General features: G+C 53.2%; 2 protein-coding genes across 6 annotated transcripts in view; one reads left to right on the top strand and one right to left on the bottom strand.

The window, feature by feature from the left end:
* The window catches only part of HNF1A (HNF1 homeobox A), a 20,977-nt gene extending 10,012 nt beyond the window's left edge, over positions 1-10,965 (top strand). The window contains exons 3-10 of one of the 2 annotated variants that reach the window (XM_045534651.1): positions 2,770-2,956; positions 3,430-3,671; positions 5,059-5,210; positions 5,323-5,524; positions 6,251-6,442; positions 7,620-7,741; positions 7,831-7,975; positions 9,266-10,965. In XM_045534651.1, the coding sequence (XP_045390607.1) occupies positions 2,770-2,956; positions 3,430-3,671; positions 5,059-5,210; positions 5,323-5,524; positions 6,251-6,442; positions 7,620-7,741; positions 7,831-7,975; positions 9,266-9,393 (1,370 nt within the window). In that variant the 3' untranslated portion in view covers positions 9,394-10,965. Of the gene's footprint in view, positions 1-2,769; positions 2,957-3,429; positions 3,672-5,058; positions 5,211-5,319; positions 5,525-6,250; positions 6,443-7,619; positions 7,742-7,830; positions 7,976-9,265 lie in introns of both variants that reach the window. The other variant, XM_045534650.1, reaches the window with a different exon arrangement.
* Positions 10,462-20,828, bottom strand: C21H12orf43 (chromosome 21 C12orf43 homolog). Of its 4 annotated transcripts, none has more exons than XM_045534656.1 (6): positions 20,659-20,828; positions 16,220-16,262; positions 15,939-16,037; positions 13,076-13,149; positions 12,482-12,572; positions 10,462-11,917 (listed from the first exon to the last, which is right to left on the bottom strand). In XM_045534656.1, the coding sequence occupies exons 1-6, from the start codon at positions 20,807-20,809 to the stop codon at positions 11,560-11,562; spliced, it is 816 nt and encodes a 271-aa protein (XP_045390612.1). In that variant the 5' UTR covers positions 20,810-20,828; the 3' UTR covers positions 10,462-11,559. The 4 variants fall into 4 exon arrangements, with proteins under 4 accessions (XP_045390612.1, XP_045390613.1, XP_045390608.1 ...); XM_045534657.1 differs by having other exon boundaries at positions 10,462-11,914; XM_045534652.1 differs by having other exon boundaries at positions 13,076-13,186; positions 20,659-20,814.

The following is a 20,828-nucleotide window of genomic DNA, read 5'->3' as shown; positions in this document are numbered from 1 at the left end:
AAAGGAATTTATTGGCTCAAGGATGTGAGGAGTTCATGCCTGCTTCAGGCATGGCTAGATCCAGGGACTCAAATAATGTCCACATGGCATTTCTTGGCTCTGTTTTATGTTGGCTTCATTTTCAGGCAGGCTCCCCTTGTATAGGCAAAAGTGGGTCCTGGAAGCTCTGGACTGCCGCCCTACCAGCTTAGCAACCTCAGAGGGAAAAGAGCTTCTCTTTTCAGCTACCTTCAGTTGAATGATTCTTTTTATTTTCAATAATGTAAACTTTTAAATCTAACATACAGGTCGGGTGTGGTGGCTCACGCCTGTAATCGTAGCACTCTGGGAGGCTGAGGTGGGAGGATCGCCTGAGGTCAGGAGTTCAAGACCAGCCTGAGCAAGAGTGAGACCCCGTCTCTACTAAAAATAGAAAGAAATTATATGGACAGCTAAAAATATATATAGAAAAATTAGCCGGGCATGGCGGTGCATGCCTGTAGTCCCAGCTACTCGGGAGGCTGAGGCAAGAGGATCGCTTGAGCCCAGGAGTTTGAGGTTGCTGTGAGCTCGGCTGACACCATGGCACTCTAGCCTGGGCAACAGAGTGAGACTCTGTCTCAAAAAAATAAAATAAAATAAATCTAACATATAAAATGTATGCAAATTCTAAGCATACCGTTCAATGAATTTTCACAAGGTGAACCCACCAATGTAACTACCAACCAGATAGAAAATGGAATATTACCAGCTCTCGGAAGCCCCCTCTCAGAGATAAGAGTAATCTCTGATCCTGACTTCTAGCATCATGGCTAATTATGGCTGATTTTGAAGTTCGTATAAATTAAATCATACCGTACAATGGGTTCTTTCTCTTCACATTATGTTTGTGAGATTCATCCATGTGGTTCCATATCGTTGTAGATTGGCTATTCTCATTGACTGTGTGTGAACATTCCATCGTGTGTATACATTTATTCTTTCTTCTTTGATGGACATTTGAATTACTTCTGATGTTTTGCTAATGTGAACAGCGCTGCTAGGAACATTTCAGAACATGTCTTTTGTTGAACGTGTATATACATTTCTATTGGGTATGGAATCACTAAGTCAAGAGCATACTCAAGTTCAGCTTTACTAGATACTGCTAAATAGTTACCAATTTGTAATCCAACCAGCAATGTTTAAGCATTTCTGGTGCTTCCGGAACCTTTGTGATACTTGGTAATGTCACTTTTTCTTTTTGCCCGTGGTGGGTGTGCGGTGGTATTGCATTGTGGTTTTAACTTTCATTTCCTTGCTAACTCGTATGTTGAGTATCTTTTCACACATTATTGGACATTTGGAGACCCTCTTTAGGAAGCACCCATTCTTAAACAGTTGCCTGCTTTTTGCTTATGGATTTTAAAGATTTTTTAAAAAAATATGCCTTGACCATATGTCCTTTTTCAAATATATGTATTGCAAATATATTCTCCCACTCTGTGGCTTTCCTTATACTCTCTAAATGGTATCTTTTTTTTTTTTTTTTTGAGACAGGGTCTCGCCAGGCTTAAGTAATCCTCCCAGCTCAGCCTCCCAAGTAGCTAGGACAACAGGTGCATGCCACCACGGAGGACTAGTTTTTAAAAATTTTTTGCAGAGATGGGAATCTTGCTATGTTGCCCAGGTTTGTCTCAAACTCCTGGCCTCAAATGATCCTCCCGCCTCAGCCTCCCAAAGTGCTAGGATTACAGGCGTGAGCCACTGTGCCTGGCCTAAATCGCGTCTTTTGATGAGCAGAAGGTCTTAATTTTTTTCTTTATGGTTAGGGCTTTTTGTGTCCTGTTTAAGAAATCTTTGTCTAACTCAAGGTCATGAACATTTTCTCCTATATTCTAACAGTTTTATTTTACTTTCCCTATTGAGAGCTATAATCTAGCTGGAACTGACTTTTAAGTGTAGCGAGAGATAGAAAGTCAGGATTCATTTTTTCTTTACAAGTTGTTTCTGACTTTATTAACCCTCTTAGCTTATAGAGGGCGCTACTGGTGCTCAGAATTAATTTTTTTTCCTTCTATGTAATTAACTACCTAGAACCACATCCAAAGAAGACCCATGAACCAATCACAGTGGCCAGAGGGACATGGTATTGTTGGCCAGAGTAAGGGCACCCCACCTCAACTAGATGGGCTGAGGAGGAGGAGGGAGGACCCTCAAGGGGAAATCAGGGTGCTGTTTCCTGAAGGCGGAGAAAAAAATGACACTATGCAGGCAAAGGCAGGTGCCTGCTACAGCGGAATTCTCAGAGAATGAATACATTTCACTTACTGTCTGGAGCATGAACAGAGAAGCAGCAGGTATAAAAAACACGTCCCGATTATGAAAGGTGATATGTGGTACAGTGGCTAAATGGAAGGTTCTAGAGCCAGACTGCCTGGGTTCAAGACCTGGCTCTGCCACTCGTCAGCTGTGTGAGCTCGGGTGAGTTGTTTAGCCTTCTTGTGACTCTGCTCCCCAGTGTATATAATGGGGATAAAATAGTATCTACCTAGAGGGACTGTCCTGAAGATGAAATTTGTAGACTGGCATACAGGAAGCAGAGTAGAAAAGCGTGCGGGGCTTGATTAGTGATGTCTGCCTTGGACAGAGGTTAAGAACGTGGTGGCGCATGTGCTGTGTGTTTGTCCTTCTGGGGCTCCTCTGGCTCAGCGCCGTGGGAATGAGAAAGTATCAGGGGCACGGCCAGGTGAACTGATGTAGGCAGGTGGGCGTGGCTGGTGCCACACTCACGGCTCTCTGTGCCTACAGAGTTCACCCATGCAGGGCAGGGTGGGCTGATCGAGGAGCCCACAGGTGACGAGCTACCCACCAAGAAGGGGCGGAGGAACCGTTTCAAGTGGGGCCCAGCATCCCAGCAGATCCTGTTCCAGGCCTACGAGAGGCAAAAGAACCCCAGCAAGGAGGAGCGAGAGACGCTGGTGGAGGAATGCAACAGGTAGCACGGCTGGCTGGTGGCAGGGCCGGTGTGGCGTGGGCTGGAGCAAGGGTGGGGAAGGGGAAGGTGACTCTGGGTCCTGAGGGAGGCGCCCCTGCTCCTTGAGAGCTCCTGCTGCTGGCTTGGTCTGGCCCGGAGAGCTGCAAATACCCAACTCCTGGTCAGCGTCGTGAACCTCACTCCACTCCTAGCAGCCCCCACCCACCAAAGCAGCCCCTTCGGTGGCTGCTCACCTGTTTCATCCCCTCCACAACCCTATGGCTATTTCGCTCACTTTATGCATGGAGAGCCTGAGGTCAGAGGGGCTGAGTCACTTGCCCAGGTCACATAGCGGAACTGGCATTGGAACCCAGATCTGCCAGCCTCAAATACTCAGGCAGAGCCCAGCTTCTCAATACCCTCCCCGCCATGCCCAAGAGAGGGTTCCCCGGACCCCGCCTGGCCTAGAGGCTCACAGGTGGCCATTTCTGCAGGGCGGAGTGCATCCAGAGGGGGGTGTCACCATCGCAGGCGCAGGGGCTGGGCTCCAACCTCGTCACGGAGGTGCGTGTCTACAACTGGTTTGCCAACCGGCGCAAAGAAGAGGCCTTTCGGCACAAGCTGGCCATGGACACGTACAGCGGGCCCCCACCGGGGCCAGGCCCGGGATCTGTGCTGCCTGCCCACAGCTCCCCTGGCCTGCCGCCACCCGCCCTCTCCCCCGGTAAGGTCCACGGTGAGTGCTTTGTGAGGAGAGGCGACATGCGGGTAGGTGGGAGGGTTGAGGAGGACTGCCCCAGTGGCGGCAGCCACCCAAACCTCTCAGCACTTGTTTGGTTCCACTCCACTCTACCTCTCACCACTTGACTCCATCCACTCACTCCACTCCATCCACTCCACTCGTCCTAACGCTACTCCACTGTACTCAGCTACTCCACCCTCATGCTACTCTACTGTACTCAGCTACTCCACTCTACTCAGCTACTCCACCTACTCATGGTACTCTACTCAGCTACTCCACCCTTACTCAGCTACTCTACTCAGCTACTCCACCTACACATGCTACTCTACTGTACTCAGCTACTCCACTCTACTCAGCTACCCCCACCTTCTCATGCTACTCTACTCAGCTACTCCACTCTACTCAGCTACTCCAGTCTACTCACGCTACTCCACCTACTCATGCTACTCTACTCAGCTACTCCACCCTACTCAGCTACTCCACCTACACATGCTACTCCACCTACTCCATCCACTTGACTCCTCATTCCATTGCACTCCATCTACTCCACTCCATGCCATTCCATTCCACTCTGTTCACACCACTCCCCCTTCCACTCCATTTACCCCATTCATTCCACCTCGCTCCACTCTTCTCCATTCCATCCACTGCAAACTATTCCACACCATTCCACCCACTTCACTCTGCACCACTCCACTCATTTTGCCCAACTATGATTCCACTCCACTCCACATGCTACACTCCATCATTCCACTCAATTAAACCTAACTCGATTTGGGTTACTTCAGTTCATTCATTTCAGATATCGATTCAATTGTGTTCAACTCCTTATAATCCAATTTAGTTCATTTAACTTCGGTGCGGTTTAATCCAACCAAGTCCCATTCAATCCATTCAGTTCAAACTAAATGTAATTCAATGCAATTCAGTTAATTTTGCATAGGTCAGTTCAACTGAAACAATTCGATTTGATTTCATGCAGCTCAACTCAATCAGGGTCAATATAGCTCAATTCATTTCAAGTTCAACTCAACTAGATTCTGTCCCATGCAGCTCAGTTCACTGCAGTTTAACCCCATTAGCCTCAATTCAGATCAGTCCTATTGTCTTTTATTGAGCACCTACTGCATGTCAGGCACAGCACTAGGCAGTGGGGGGCGTGGAGCTAATAAGATGCAGCCTCAGCCTTCAAGGAGCTGGGAACAGCCACCAGCCCAGGGCTTGGCAGAAGCTGGATGCTCAGGCAGAGTTTGCCAGCTGCGTAAAGAAAGGTGAGGCCACTGGGCTAAGGAAACCGATGCAATCTGGAGTGACAAGGGCTATAGAGGCAGGTGAGGACAGGCAAGTGGGGTGCTGAGGCTGGACACTGCTCCCACCCCAGGTGTGCGCTACGGACAGCCTGCAGCCAGTGAGGCGGCAGAAGTGCCCTCGAGCAGTGGCGGCCCCTTGGTGACAGTGTCTGCAGCCCTGCACCAAGTGTCCCCCACGGGCCTGGAGCCCAGCCACAGCCTGCTGAGCACTGAAGCCAAGCTGGTGAGTGTCCCCTGCCTGGGGGGACAACCCTTCCAACCCCATCTTTCCTTAGCACGGAGACCCTGGAGCGACTGTGGGGTCTCACCCTGACTCAGCCTGGCTTTCTCAGCAGGTCTCAGCAACGGGGGGCCCCCTGCCCCCGGTGAGCACCCTGACAGCACTGCACAGCTTGGAGCAGACATCCCCAGGCCTCAGCCAGCAGCCCCAGAACCTCATCATGGCCTCGCTCCCCGGGGTCATGACCATTGGGCCTGGAGAGCCCGCCTCCCTGGGCCCCACGTTCACCAACACGGGCGCCTCCACCCTGGTCATTGGTAAGCTGGGGACAGGTGGGGCACCCGGGTGGGGGCTCGTGGGGCCACTGCAGAATCCAGGAGCTGGAAGAGCCATTGGGACTCCTTCACCCATTCATACAACATGTATTTATTGAGTGCCTGCTCTGGGCCAGGCACTGTGCAATCTCAGTGACGTGTGAGTGGACCAGACCGAAATCTCAGTGACCCACGTGGGGAGCCAGGGAGTAAGCACGATGCACTAATCATGTAGCATCTTGGAAGGTGGAAAATATGGGCACAATAGAGCAGGGTAAGGCGGATTGATGTTTTCTGGGTTTTTTGTTTTATTTAAAAATTGTTTTAAAAGCCCAGAATGTCTTCATTTGCAGGAACCATTAAGCAGAAGCTCAGTACATAAGATAGATCTGGAGCTGCTGGGAGAGGGGAGCAGAGCGCTAAGCCCCAGGGCCTTTGCACTGCTTTGGAACACCAGGGCTCCAGGGAACCCAGTTTGACAACCATTGATGTATTCACTGCCCACCTCTCCCACCAGCCCAGATAAGGACCTAAAGGCTCAGACAAGGGGAGTGACTTGCCAGGGCCACTTAAGGTAGTGGCAGGTCCCAGTGCAGGGCTGTTTCCTGATGGCCCTGTGCCCTCCTCCAGCCCGTGGGCTCTGGAGGGAAGAAGGGTGGTACCCCGGGGGCCTGGGGAAGTGGTGGAGGTGGGAGGAGGCCAGGCTGACTCCTGCCCTCCCTGCTCCAGGCCTGGCCTCCACGCAGGCCCAGAGTGTGCCCGTCATCAACAGCATGGGCAGCAGCCTGACCACCCTGCAGCCTGTCCAGTTCTCCCAGCCACTGCACCCTTCCTACCAGCAGCCGCTCATGCCGCCCGTGCAGAGCCACGTGGCCCAGAGCCCCTTCATGGCTACCATGGCCCAGCTGCAGAGCCCCCATGGTGAGCAACCCACACCCCACGCTGGGGAAGGTGGTGGACTTGGCTGTCGACGGGCGCACGGGAAGGTGTTGTGGTCTGAGTGTGTGTCCGGGACAAGTGTGAGTGCTTCTGTGATGGAGCGTGTCTGTGGGCCACAGTGTGTTTACGTACGAATGAGTGCAGCTGCGCACACACACGCGCTTATGTGACCACATCCCTAGTGCCTTTCCGCGTGCGCATCCTGGGTGTTTATCAGTTGTGTGTGTGTGTGTGTGTGCCCGTTTGTGGGAGTACAGGTCACAGTCCTCTCTCTGAAACTCTTGGGGCCATCCGTATTTCACAATTCACTATTCGCCAGATTTGAGAAAGGCCATTTGGCGGATGTAACACACATCACATGACACTCCCAGCAGGGTCTGGGGCAGCACCCTGTGATCAAAGCACGATTATTTCTGCAGCAAAAAACAGGGATCCCACCAGGTTAAGTGAAAGACTCACATCATCTCCTGTCAGGTTCTGGCCGGGTTTTGCCACCAAATGAGCTCTACTGCCAGCCTTACAAATCCCTTTTGGTTTCAGACCTTTTTGGAATTTGGGTTTGGGGTAACAGACTGCGGGCCTGTATGCGTCTGTGCGTGTGTGGTGGAAAGTGTTACGTTTTATCCGAGTCACTGAGAACATGCGTGGTTTCTGTGTGTTTTGCTGGTGTCCGTGTGCCTCTTGGGGTGGGTGCTGTATGCGAAAAACTGGGTTACATCTTGGAGAGGTGGCTGTCCTCTGCCCTGCTCACCCCGACAGGGGCCACCTGCCTTTCCCCTGGGCTCTGTGCTTACTGCTATAGCACCTGCCCCGAGTACAGCTGCCCGTGTGCCGCCTACAGTGGCACCTGTGCCTCCCACTCCTTACCTACCTGCTGTGTCCAGGTGACAAGAGAGCTGGCGTTGGTTCCTGGCCTCCCCCAGGGGCCTCCCCCTCCATCCCAGCTGCGCAGGTCCCTGCAGTGTGTGGGGGGGAAGGTCTACCCCCCTCTCTGGAGCCCCCGGTTTTAGAAACCAGCCCGGGATCCCCAGCCACTGCCCCGTCGGGCCATTCAGCAGGCCCCACGCCCCACTTCTCCCAGTGCCCCCGGTTTTGAGGCCTCCCGGGAGGGGCCTGGGCCGGCACGTCCGCCATGACTGTCTCCTCCCCGCCCCGCCAGCCCTCTACAGCCACAAGCCGGAGGTGGCCCAGTACACTCATACGGGGCTGCTTCCGCAGACCATGCTCATCACCGACACCACGAACCTCAGTGCCCTGGCCAGCCTCACGCCCACCAAGCAGGTAAGGCCCAGGCCTGTGCCCCCACCCTGGCCCCGCCCCAGAGTCCCCTCCATACCCTGGGGGCTCAGGAGGCTGCTCTGCTTCCCCAGGTCTTCACCTCCGAGACCGAGGCCTCCAGTGAGTCTGGGCTTCATACGCCGGCCTCCCAGGCCACCACCCTCCACGTCCCCAGCCAGGACCCTGCTGGCATCCAGCACCTGCAGCCCGCTCACCGGCTCAGCACCAGCCCCACGGGTGAGCGGCCCTGGCCCTTTCCTTATCGCCCCTGCAGACACATGGCCTGTGTGCCCAGGAAGCGCCACGCAGCGGGACAACCGCACGAAGGCAGGCGTCTTATGGGACCCCCTCGTTGACTTGATTGAGGAGTGAGATTAAGTCACTGGGCAGAGGCGGCGCAGGGTGATCACGAGGGAGCCTGTGGCCAGAAGCGAGTCGTGGGTGTGCCTAACATTCTTCGAATTAGTTGCCCACAGTGCAAAATCGGGAGCTTTCCCACAGAAATCCAGATTTCTGGCTTCTTTTAGAAAATTGGAAAGACTCATAATCCCACATAATGGCCCCCAACCTCCCCGTTGGTGGGACTCATGTCTGTCCCAGCAACCCCCGTGGGCCCCGAGTTTGCAATGCACGCTGTCATGGTCCGGAGAACCAGCCTGCCGGGCTCCGAGGCCTGGGGCGGCCAGGGCGAACTCTGAGACTTCGGACAAGTCGCTCCCCCTCTGTAAGCCTCGGGTTCCTCGACCCAGCCCTGGTGGCTGTAGTGACAGCTACGGAGGGCACTCCGTGTCCCGCTCCACGCTTTGCCCCATGAGGCACGTACGTTATCATCCCATTTCACAGATGAGGAAGTCAACACTCAAGGAGGTGAGGGACTGGCCTGGTCTCGAACCCGGGGCCGACCTCAAACAAAGCCCGTCCCCATCCGTCAGGCCCTCCCGAAACACACAGCCCACAGGATTTGCACAGAGGGAGGCTCACCTTAAGGGACTGGCTCGTGCAGGCGGGGGCTGGCGCGTCTGAAATCTGCAGGGCAGGCTGCAAACCCAGGCAGGAGCTGACCCTGCAGCCTTGAGGCAGAATTCCTTCCTCCCTGGGACGCTTCCGTTTCTTGCTCTTAAGGCCTTCAATCTATTGGGGGAGGGCCACCTGCGTTACAGGGCGAGCGCCTTTGCTCAGAGTCAACTGGTTGCAGGTGTTACCCACGGCTGCAAAGCACCCCCACGGCAGCGCCTAGATTGGCGCTCGGCTCGGCCTAGCCACGCTGACCCGTAGAACCACCCGCCACACCATCTCGCCAGGGCTTCTCCAAGGTTCCCCCCAAAATGTCCTGAGGAGGCCGCCCCCTGGGTGGCCCGTGAGCCTGGCTGGGAGGTTCCCCTTGCTAAGAACCGAGGTAGAGGCTTGTCTTTAGGGTTCCTGTCATCTGCTGTGACTCAGGAGGTGAGGCCTGAGTACCCCTAGGGACAGGCAGGGGTGGGGTCGGGGGACCTGGCGGGTGGCCAGCAGCCTCGTTTGTCTCCGCAGTGTCGTCCAGCAGCCTGGTGCTGTACCAGAGCTCCGACTCCAGCAATGGCCACAGCCACCTGCTGCCGTCCAACCACAGTGTCATCGAGACCTTCATCTCCACGCAGATGGCCTCTTCCTCCCAGTAACCATGGCAACCACCTCCCAATGCCTGGGCCCCTGAGCCAGTGCTGCCTGCAGGACATCGGAGCCTGTCAGACTTCTGCTGCACGGGGCGCTGCCCCAGTCCCCCCTGCTCCGAAGCATCAGGAAGGGAGATCCAGAGGTGCCCCAAGGCTGCTTCCGACACAGCCGGGGCGTGGAGCGGTGGGGACCAGAGCCTGTTCCTGGCAGGACCTGGGAGGGACTGTCACTGCTGCTTGGGATAAAACCTCGTTACCTGGAGCAGAAGGGGCAGCCTTTGACTCTGGCACCCCCAGCCTGGGCCTGGGGAGAGCCCGGGACCCCTGGGGCACTCTGGCAGTCACACTTCTCAGGACACAGGCCCGGGGGGCTGTGACTTGCTGAGCTCCAAGAGGCCCGAGATCGGCGTGGCTTTGTTCTGGCACCTGTGTACCCACCAGGCCACTCCACCCTGCCCCAGTCCCTTCCAGCTGGTGACCCACATGCCCATCTGTACTGACCCTGTCACCCACTCACGCAGGCATTTCCCGAGTGGCCACTCTGGGCCAGCGTCGGGGCTCTGATGCCCAAGCCCTGGGGGGCTGGCGCCCTCAGGGAGGCGTCCTGAGATCCCCTCCCTGGCCGTGGGACCTCGTTCTCCCGGCCATGCGTTCACAGGAGCCTCTCGCCTCTACTTGCAAGGCTGCCGCGGGGCTAGGACGCTGTCCTCGCTCCGGTGGGCGCCTCGCGCCTCGTGGGGAGTCCAGGCCCTGCGGGTCCTTGCCTGGTTTATGGGAGCAGCTGCCGGGCTCAGAAGGCAGCCAGGTCTGAGCGGCTCGCGCCAGGTGAGCCCCGCGCCAAGGAGCCACCCGCGTGGACAGGACCGACGCTCGGGGACTTGGGAGCCTGGCTGGCTGAGGGCTGGGGTCCCGGCTGTTGGCGGCCACCCGGCGGAGTGAGCACCACCGGAAGGACAGAGCAGCTGTGTGAGCCCAGGACCCCGTCTCCTCGGGCCTGCTGCCGAGGACCCGGCACTCGGTGGATGGCTGGCACCTGGGACTGCGGAAAGGGGGGAACCAGCGCCCCCTACAGCTCGCAGCCAGCAAAAGGCAAACCTGTACATTTATTTAACTTTTAGTAACGTCAATAAGAAATGTACTAGAAACTTCGTAATTGTCCACAAAGCACCCCGATGGGGCCTGGGGACCGCAGAGCGTGGCTGAGGGGCAGGCCTGGGGCCTGGGGACGGCAGCCGGGCCCCAGCCCACACACCCACACACCCCGTGTCTCTGCTGCTCCTGCTCTGCTCAAAGTCTGACGATGAAGGGTGAAGCCAGAATTCCACCTTAACCTCGAGCTTCTCCTCCTCCTTGCAGAAGACCCTTGTTCGTGAAACCGAGTCTGCAAGTGCTGTCACACGTCCTGATGTTGCCAAGCTGGGGCGAAGGAACGTGGCCCGGGGGCACGGGCAGGAGGAGGATGTTTATTTCAAATGTTTCATTACGGGTGGGCACTGGCAGGGAGGCAGCACTCAGATCACGCTAAGTTTTGTTGTGGGTCCCTTGACAATTTATTTTCGATAATCTGGGTGCCTCAGAGTAGCGTTGTGCCCAGTAAATTCACAAATGTGGAGAAAGAAAATTCTGGAAAACCAAGGGATGGGGGAGGAATATCGCTCTTCTTTTTCAGGCAATTCTATCAAGTCTATGTGGGTTGAGGGGAGGAAACAAAAGTTTCTCTGGGCCGTGGCATCGTGGGGACCCGTTCCCCCTTTTTCCACAGACGGCTTCTCACTCCCGGCTGAGGAGGTGCGTGGAGGAGAACGGTGGCCCTTCGCTGGCCCACCCCAGACAGTTCTGGGGAGATGTAAGCTGTGCCCCTCGGCCACTAGTCTTGAACAACCGGAAGGCTCCTTCTTCCCGAACATTCCCACAGAATGTTCTGGTACAACGGGTCTGCCCCAGCCCTTGTGGCAGCACAGAGGGGCAGGCCTTGCTTAGGCTTCTCACCCTACAGCCACATCTTTGCCCCGACGCTGGAGCAAGCCCCCATCACCACAGGATCTCAAGGGCAGAGTGTGGACTTGCCAGCCAAGCCCTTGAACTTGGAGAGAGAGGCGGGGCTTGGAAACGCCTTACCCCGGTGGGCACCGTGTCCGTGGAGCTAGCTGGGCCCTGCGCCCACAGCTGGGGTCAGTTTGCGGGCTCGGCCGCAGCACTCTTTGCTGGTGGGAGTGGAGACGGCTCACCGGCCTTCCTCGCCTTTTTCTTCCTTTTCTTCTTTTTGGTCCCAAGTGACACGTGGTCCCCACTGAGCTCGCCTGGCTCCTTTTCCTGCTTCCGGCCCGTGGCCCCGCTGGCGGTGCTGGTGGAGGTGGCTACGGCAGGGTCGACACCGGCCGCCTTCTTGGCTTTCTTTTTCGACTTCCTTTTCTTTCCCGCCTCCTTCTCCGCCCCGACAGGGCCGTGCAGGGCGGACTCCTGCAGGATGTCGGATGCCGACACGGCTGCCTCCCGGCACCGCCGCCACTCCTCGTCGCTGTCCTCGCTGCTGCAAGGGGAGGGCAGTCTGGCTGGCTGGCGTAGGGAAGGGACCCCAGCGCGGCCTCTCACTGCCCTCCCTCGGTCCAGGCCCCGGAAAGAGGCCGCAGAGGGAGGCAGGGAGAGAGCTCCGGCTTGGGAGGGAGGCCGACCTGGGCTCCAACCCCGGCTTCTCTGCTTGCCAGCGCTGTGGCCTCGTTCAGCGTCTTAACCTCTCTGACTCTCAGTATCTTCATCTATAAAATGGGGCATCTAAACGGAGCCCAGGCCTCACAGGGACGTCTCAGGAGGCTCAACTGCTGCCTTCCAGAAGCCTCTGACCTGACTTGGCAGCTGGCATCCCCTCAAGTGCCCTGACAAAGTGAGGTGCCTGGCCCAAGATGGGTGCCCAAAAAGCAGTGAACAGCCAAAGCCACCCCCAACCTCTTGCTGGGTGCACCATTTCTTGAGCCACCTGCCAGGGCCCTTCCTTGGCCTGGACCTGCCTGGAGTCTGCCCGGCTATTCCGGGGGACCAGCCAGGACAGGAGAGGAGCAACAAGGAGGGGACGTGAGGACAGTGGGTGAGTTCTCACCTGGAACTGGAGGGCTGGCGCTTTCGGCGGGGTTTGGGGGAAGCTTCCTTCTCAGGGCCTCCAGGGATGGATGTGAAGAAAAGGCGGAAACCTGAGGTTCCAAGGGGCAGAGTCAGCACCGCCAGACGCCAACCCCGCCTCCCGAGGCAGACTCGGGAACCAGTTGTCTAGCTGCAAAATGACGCCCTGTGACCAGGGGCCTGCTTGATACCCGATCGTGCCAGTGGATGGGGACACATCAGGCTGGCCAGCCCTCAGAGGCTTCTGGAAGTCAGAGTTGAGCCTCTTACCTAAGGCAGCCTCCACTGTGGCAAATGAGGTGGCCTGGGACAGACGGACCCAGAGGGGGTGGGTCTGTGGAGTGTGGCAGTAAAGAGCTCGCTCCGGGCTAGACAGACGAGGTCACCTCAGGCAAGTGACATCGTTTCTCAGAGCCTCAGTTTCCTTGATTGTAAATGGGAGTCTCATCATAACACCTGCCTCCCAGCAGGGGCTCAGCAGATGGAAGAATAGACCAAAACTGTATTGACCAGCTACAGACATATAGTAGGTGCTTAATAAACAAAAACTGTTATTAATAGTATAACTACTCACCATCATCCTCCGAGGTGACTTTCTGTACCTCAGCTTTTCTTGGCTCCTTCACTACTTCTGAGATGGTAATGACGCTAAGTGGAGAGGAGATGGCTGATTTAGGATGACATTCTAGGGAATAATTTTTTTAAAAAATTAAAAAAATTTTTTTTAAGTGGAGGGGATAGGGCCAAGGGATCTTAAATGCAAAAGCAGACAGCACATTGGCCTGGTAAGAGGGCTGGCGCACACACCCAGCCCCCACCCACTCAAACTGCAGTGCTTCATTTGTTTAAAGCCCACTTTATTCCAGAAAGTGTTGAAGAAGTTTTAAAGATACTCATGGCACAACAAAATGAATACAACCTCAAACAGGGCAAAGAGAAATGAGGGTAGGAGGGACAGAGAGAGCTGTAAGTGTGGCCAGGAAATCCTATATGCTTGCTAAAGGGGGCACACTTTTTGCTCTGAGCTTCCTAGCAGCAAGCATGAAAAGGGAAATATGATCCATTGAGAGAATTGATTCAGAAGTCAGCTTCTAGAGCAGGGCAGACCTGTTTTGTTTTGTTTTTAAATTTTTAAAAAATTCGAGATAATTGTACATTGATATGCAGTTGCCAGAAATAATACAGAAATCCTATACACCCTCCACCTACTTTCTCCCAATGGTGACTATGTAACCATGTAGAATATTATAACGAGGAAACTGAAATTGATATAATTCATTGACCTTATTCAGACTTCAGAGACCTGGGTTTTGCATCCTGGTTTTGTCACTTAACTAGCTGTGTTCCTTTTCGCAAGTGACTGTTTCCCATTTATACACTAGGAATGATAATAGCCCCTACCTCTTCGGGTTGTCACGATAATGCAATGAGAGAAATGGCTATTGAGCACTTAGCACAGAGCCTGGCCACAAGCAAGCGCTCAGTAAATGGTAGCTATGGTGATGACAAAGATGATTACGGTCATCAAAAATGCAACAAGCTTCCCAGGACCTCTGACATCTCTCTAGAAGCACAGAGAGACCAGGAAGCATGTCTCTGGTAAACGCTGACTGACAAGTCACTGTGAGCTGCCCTCAACCATGTCCTTGCAGCAAACACACCAATGCACTGGGCGCTGTCCCTAACTTCCCTCCATGTATTCCACAGCCGTCCCCTAAAGCCCTGTTTAGGAAGGGCAACCCGGAGAGAGGGAGGGAGTGAGGACGATGCTGTCCAGGCGCCTGTCTCTGCCCCAACACAGTTCAATGTTGCCCACCAGGGGCATTTAGCAATATCTGGAGACATGTTTGGCTGTCACAACTGGTGGGGTGTGTGCTACTAGCACCTAGTGGGTAGAGACCAGGGATGTTGTTAAACGTTCTGTGATGGGAAGGACAGACCTCAATGACAAAAGAATGACCCAGTCAAAAATGTCAACAGTGCTGAGATGGAGAGACCCTGATTTAAAGCAAGGGACCAACTACAGTTATCATTTAAGTCTCCTTGCAGAGAAATGTGAGAGCGCTGCAGGGAATATTCCGACCATGGCCGACTGGCATTCTGTTGGATTCCTACTGCAGAAACGCCCCTGGCGGCTCACTGCAGTGCCCGGTGGGCCCTGTCCACCCAGAAGTCAAAGAGTCGTGAAGAAAAACTGTGCTCCCACAGGCTGAAATGCAGCCGATCTTCCTAAACACCCTTCTCCCATTCTTGAGCTGGGGGCCTGGCACTAATGCTGCGGGGGTTCAGGCCACTGGGCCCTGGCCCGATACTCTGTCTCTTAGAAGAACAGTGGGTTTATGCTTTGGGAAGACTCATTAGTCTTTTCTGGTATCCACTTCGAATGCAAGGACGATGGCCCCCAAACCTACTCTCCCTTCCGAAACCTGCTAGGGCCCTGGCAGTCCGGCATGGATCTCGATCAGTGTATCCCAAAACATGTTCCATGGTGAACCGATCGGTTTCCCATGAAACAAAGGCACTGTGGCCAGAAGAGTTTGGAAAACGCTGGGATAAACAGTTACACAGGTCTCTTGACCACAGCCATTTTTAGAGCCTTGAATATACTATTACAAACCTCAATCTCCAGGGGCACAAGGAGGTATGTAGATTGCAGTGTTTCTCAAACTTTGCTGGTGGGACCCCCCTTTTTTCCCTAGAGGCACGCTTTGGGCTAGTGCTAAACTCTTAATGTTTGTGTCTTCCCCAAATTCTTATACTGAAATCCTTACCCTCAAGGTATTAAAAGGGGGGGGGCCTTTGAGAGGTGATGAGGGTGGAGCCCTCATGAATGGCATCTGTGTCCTTATAAAAGAAGTCCGAGAGAGACCTCTCGCCCCTCCACCAGGTGAGGGTACAGTGGAGGGATGTGAGCAGGCGCCCTCTACGAACTGGGAAGACGGCCCTCGCTAGACTCTGAATCTGCCGGTGCCTTGATCTTGGACTTGGCCTCCACAATGTAAGAAAGAAATTTCTGTTGTTTATAAGCTACCCAGTGTACGGTGTTTTGTTATAGCAGCCCGAATGGACTCCAGCAGGTAGTGTTCCCTGGCTCTTACTTTAGGAACGCCGACCTGAATATTTTACAGACTGTATTTTCAAGCTGTGCAAGAATGTGAGGCAGAGAACTGGTGCAGTGCCTGGGACACACAAGGCACCCAAGAAAGAAGAACTTGACCCTCCCTTGCCCTCTGGTGGCAGGAATGAGCTCTCGCTTCTTGGGGGTTCAGAGCACGGACGTGGACCTACCGTGATGTGTGCTTTATGAATGCGGTGAGGTGACGTGTGCCACCTGCCTGCCACAGTCCCTGCTTGGACACACCGAACTCCTGGCTGACGTGGCCCACGGCTGTTTGAATTAACAAGGGTGGGAGAAGAGAAAGTATGCTTTTGGTTACCTGTCCAGCAGGGCTCCCAGTTTCTTGGCCACGTGGGCTCGGAATTCAGGGGTGGTCTGAAGCTCGTTACCATCCTGTTCGTGCTCATCCACCTTATGCCTGCAACACACACAAAAGGCCCTCACTTCCTGCCGGCTCCCAGACTGTCCCCTGAGTGCAGGGACTATGTGTGTCTTTGTTCACTGGGATGTCCCAGGGCTCTAGCCTGGCATCTGGCACATGCAGGGGATCAGTATGTGTTGAATGAGTGAAAAAAAACTCGAGCCCACAGTGTACGGTACCTGAGGCTCGGGTGGGCGGTTGGCAACTGGTTATTTGCAGCACCTGTGGAAAGATGAAAATTGAGGCATTTACAGAGGAAACAACAACGATGACCACATCTGTCATGTGCCGGGCACTATCTTAAGCAATTTACATGTATAACTCAGTGAATCTTCCCAACAACGCCATCAGAGGGATTACTATTGTCCGCATTTACAGAAGAAGAAACATCAAAGAAAGATAAAATCACTTGGCCAGAGTCAGATAGCTATTAAGCAACAGAGTTGGGGACAAGGATTCAGGGCATCTGGCTCCAGGGCCCCCTCTGACCCTCGATGCCGAACAGGCAAGTCTAAGTGTAACCTGGTTGCACAATTTAATGAGTGTCTACGGTGTGCCCGGCTGTGTGCTAAATGCTGTGAAAGAGAGAGAAGGTGACTCTTTACGCTGATCACATTTTCTAAGCCAGAACATTGGGGACGCCTGGCCTGGTGGACCTTCATTCAGCTACATGCAGGATGTCTATTAGCAACCAGGTGCTCTAGACGCTGAACAACCTAGGCAAATATCCCCGTCTTCATGCAGCTTACGTTCCAGTTGGTAGACGGAGATCTCTCTCTGTCTCTCTCTCACACACACAAAGTATAAAATTGGATAACAGAAAATATATGAAAAAACAAACAAACAAAAAAAAAAAGGCAGGGGAGGAAGGTGGGGAGTGCTGGAGGATCCCTGTATGAAGGTGGGCAGGGAGGGCTTCAGCGATGAACAGAAATTTGGGTGAGGGAGTGAGCCCAGCTGCTGTCTGGGAGAGTCTTCCAGGAAGAGGGAAGAGCATGTGCAAAGGCCCTGTGGCAGGAGCCTGCCTGGTGGGTTTACAACTGAGGAGCAGTAGAGATGGAGAACTCATGGGGGCCAGATCACAGACGGCCCCGACGTGTGGGCCAATGGAAGGACCTGGGCTTTGAGGAAGATGAGCAGAGGAGGGACATGAACTGATTTAGGTTTTCATAGAACATCTCTGGCTGTGGTGTGGAGCGAGATCATCGGGAGCCAAGGGCAGAAACAGGGAGTTGGCTGCAGTAACTGGGGAGGTAAGGCGTGTTGGATTCTGGATAGATGCATTTTGAGTCAACACGATCCGCTGGTGGGCTGCCTGCAGGGCAGGCGTGAGAGATGACGAAAGACATGGCTCTGAGGTTTCTGACTTGAATAACAGGATAAAATGGGCCTGTGTATTTAAAGGGCCAACTGAACAAAATGGACACTTGGTAACCTGGGCTCAGTGGAGGGCCCCGGTGTATTAAACAACTCTAGGGGGCACTGCGGGGTCTATGCCATCGTATATACACATTGCATCTGTGTCCTAGTACCTTGTGGTCTATGTCAATGTGCTCTAGAGCACAATAAACAATGCAAAAAGCACCTGATGCTCCCGGAGTTGCCTAACGTGGGGGACTGCATGGACGCTCCTTAAAGACTTGGTCTCTCTCCCTGAGCACATAGTCACAAGCAGGAAGGTATCTTCTCCATCATGACTACTGAGCAATGAATGGGAGGGACTGTCATGGAACGGAAAGAGTATTAGACCCCAGAGGGAAACAGTTCAGTTGAGTCCTGGCTCTGCCACCGACCAGCTGTGTGACCCTGGGCAAGGCACTTTATCTCCCTGAGCCTTTGTCTTCTCATCTATAAAACAGGGCTAAGATTACCAACTTTCCAGAGTTAGTGCTTTGGATGCTTTGTTTCCACGTCCACCTCCTCCCTGGATATGGAAGCTACTTGGGTACATGGTTTCCCTCTTTTTATCTTTGTATCCCCAATTTCTGGCAAAGTGCCTCAGTAAGAAATAAATGTTGGACAAATAAATCAAAGTACATGCTGCCCTAAAATTCAAGCGACCAGTTCCTCAACAGTGGATTTAAGAGCTGTATCTAGAGGGTCTATAAATAAAATAGTGACCTACATTTATTTGCACATAGTCATAAACCAAGGGGTGGGAGTTTTGCCTACAGTAGACACTTATCCATGCCAGGGAGTGCTGTAACAGCAATGAAGAGTGTGGACTTGGGAGTCAGACAGGTCTGGATTTACGTCTGGGTCTACCACTTACAAGCTGGATGACCTTGGCCAAGTTACTTCACCTTTCTGAGCATCAGCTTTCTCATCTGTAAAATGGAGCTAATAATACCCTCTTTGTGGTATTGCTGGAAAGATTAAACCAGACAACAAATGCAGTATTTAGAATGAGGGCACACAGCGAGTTCTCAACTCCTGGTGGCTATTATTAGAATCACCCAAGAATGTACTCCAAATGTCCAGCATCTTGCCTGGCACACAGTAGGTGCTTGATAAATAGCAGCACTTATTATCAGCAGCTACATCTACTGTGATCAGCAGGGGATTTACGATGTCACAAAAATAATGAGTTGTAAAGCCAGTACCTTGGATGCCACTTCTCATGTGTGTATCTTTGCACATATTGGTTCATGTTTGAGACTCACAATCCCCTTAGGAGTTTTACAGATGAGGAAACTGCTGCTCCCAAAAGTTATGTTATTTGTCCCAGACCAGCACTTAACATCAAGTTCTCCTAACACTGCCACATAGGAATCCATTCTGTCAAGGCAGAAGCAACTGGACTGGGAGTCTGCTGGAATCCGGGTCCCCTCATTCATTAGAGGTGCCTTTTGGGCAAGTTCATTCATTCAAGAACTATTGTCTGAGTACTTGCGAGGCCCTGAGGATACTGTGGTGGAGAGATAGGGCAGAGTCTAGCCTTCATGAAGTTCACATGACATAACCTCTCACTCAGTACCTCCCAGAGAGGTAGTGCCTCAGTTGGATTAAAGGATGAGCAAACGTTAGGCAGGAGGGGGAAAGCAGTACATGTGGAGAGGCCAAGCACATATTTGCCGCCATTTATTGGGCCTTTAATATACATCAAGCACCGCAGATGCATCTCTCAACATTATGGGGTAGGCACTACCATTATCCCCACCGTACAGATGCCTAAGTTCTCACTGCCAGTGAGTGATCGAGATGGAAAGGCAGATCTATATAGAACTTGCAGAGAAAACTGCAGTTATGACGCTCAGAGGTGAGAAGGCAGAGTCTGGAGCCTACTTACTGGAGGTGCACTGTGGCGGGAGAGCAGGAAGGGAGAGGCAGGCAGTGAATGGAACATCAAAAGGCTTGTGGGTCCTTTGACGGAAACAGAGGTGCTTAACCTTTCTTTGCCATGTTCACCTCTAACAGCCTAGGGAAGCCTGGTTTCCTTCTTAGAATAATGTTTTTGTTTTTGAGACAGAGTCTCACTCTGTTCCCCAGGCTAGAGTGCCGTGGCATCAGCCTAGCTCACAGCAACCTCAAACTCCTGGGCTCAAGTGATCCTTCTCCCTCAGTCTCCCGAGTAGCTGGGACTACAGGCATGCGCCACCATGCCCCGCTAATTTTTTGTATATATTTTAGTTGTCCAGCTAATTTCTTTCTATTTTTAGTAGAGACGGGGGTCTCACTCTTGTTCAGGCTGGTCTCGAACTCCTGAACTCAAACGATCCACCCGCCTCGGCCTCCCAGAGTGCTAGGATTACAGGCGTGAGCCACCGCGCCCGGCCTAGAATAATGTTTTAAGTGCATAAAATGCAACATATAGGATTGCAAAGAAAACCAATGATACTGAAATTTAGTTACATATTAATATGTGTGCTTGTTTATTAATGCATTAAATAAGATCTAGAGATGGATCTTAAAATTAGTGCAATTTTAAAGTAGCGATAAGAGTAAACTGACTTTTTCCCGATATCTTATTATCAATAAAATGATATATTGATATATTTGCAAAGATTGTAAACAAGGTAGGAAAATCTGTGACTTTCGTTTGGGATAAAGTAACAGGTATTGCCCAAACTACTGTGGCTTGCTGCTCACAAGCATGATGGAAAGAGATGCTAAAGTTCAGTGGGAGGGTAATGAAAAGTAAAGATGCATTATTTCCCCATTCCGAATTCAAGGACCCACCGGGTTCTATCCATGATTAGGCATCCTGATGTTGAAGGGTTTCGGATTTATTCCCAGGGCACTAGGGAGCCACAGTCAAGAGTTATGCAATGGACACAACTCACTGGCAACCTCAGGGTAGGAGAATGTGTTGAAGGCAGGAAAGGTCTGGATGCCAGAATAATGCGAGCGACTGTCGCAGTCATCTCGGAGAGGTGGCGGTCTTACCAGTGTGTGGCAGTGAGAACAGACCGAAGGAAGCAGAGTCAAGAGACATTTCGGTGCCTCAGTTTCCTCGACTGAGACAATGAAACAACCCTCCTTGCTGCACCTGTCTGAACCCCGCCCAGTCTCCTGGAGCTCTCTCGGGGAAGAGAGTCCCCGTGACTCTCTCTGCCCCATCCATCCACTCAAGTCCCAGGGGAAGATCCCACGGCCTTCCCTGAACACAGTCCCCTACCGGCTCTTGGTTTCTCCGGCCCCCGCGGGCGCTGCTCCACGCCCCAGGCCGGCATCGCCGCCTCGCGACACCGAGCCAGCTCCTCCGCATCGCTGCTGCTACTGCTGCCGCTGTTTTCCGAATCGCTCGTGGCGCCATTGAGCGCCGCCATCTTGAGCCGCCGCAAAGGA

Source organism: Lemur catta, chromosome 21 (genome assembly GCF_020740605.2).
Source record: "Lemur catta isolate mLemCat1 chromosome 21, mLemCat1.pri, whole genome shotgun sequence".
Taxonomy (NCBI): Eukaryota; Metazoa; Chordata; class Mammalia; order Primates; family Lemuridae; genus Lemur; species Lemur catta.
The sequence above is the reverse complement of the archived record's forward strand: the minus strand, read 5'-3'. Positions and strand labels throughout refer to the sequence as shown.

Coding starts and splice junctions, on each gene's coding strand:
- C21H12orf43 (XM_045534652.1), bottom strand. CDS start 20,796: ATGGCGCCACGAGCGATTCGGAAAACAGCGGCAGCAGTAGCAGCAGCG. Junction 13,187..15,938: donor CTGGGAGCCCTGCTGGACAG/GTAACCAAAAGC, acceptor ATTATTCCCTAG/AATGTCATCCTAAATCAGCC. Junction 12,573..13,075: donor AGTCACCTCGGAGGATGATG/GTGAGTAGTTAT, acceptor TTGGAACCTCAG/GTTTCCGCCTTTTCTTCACA.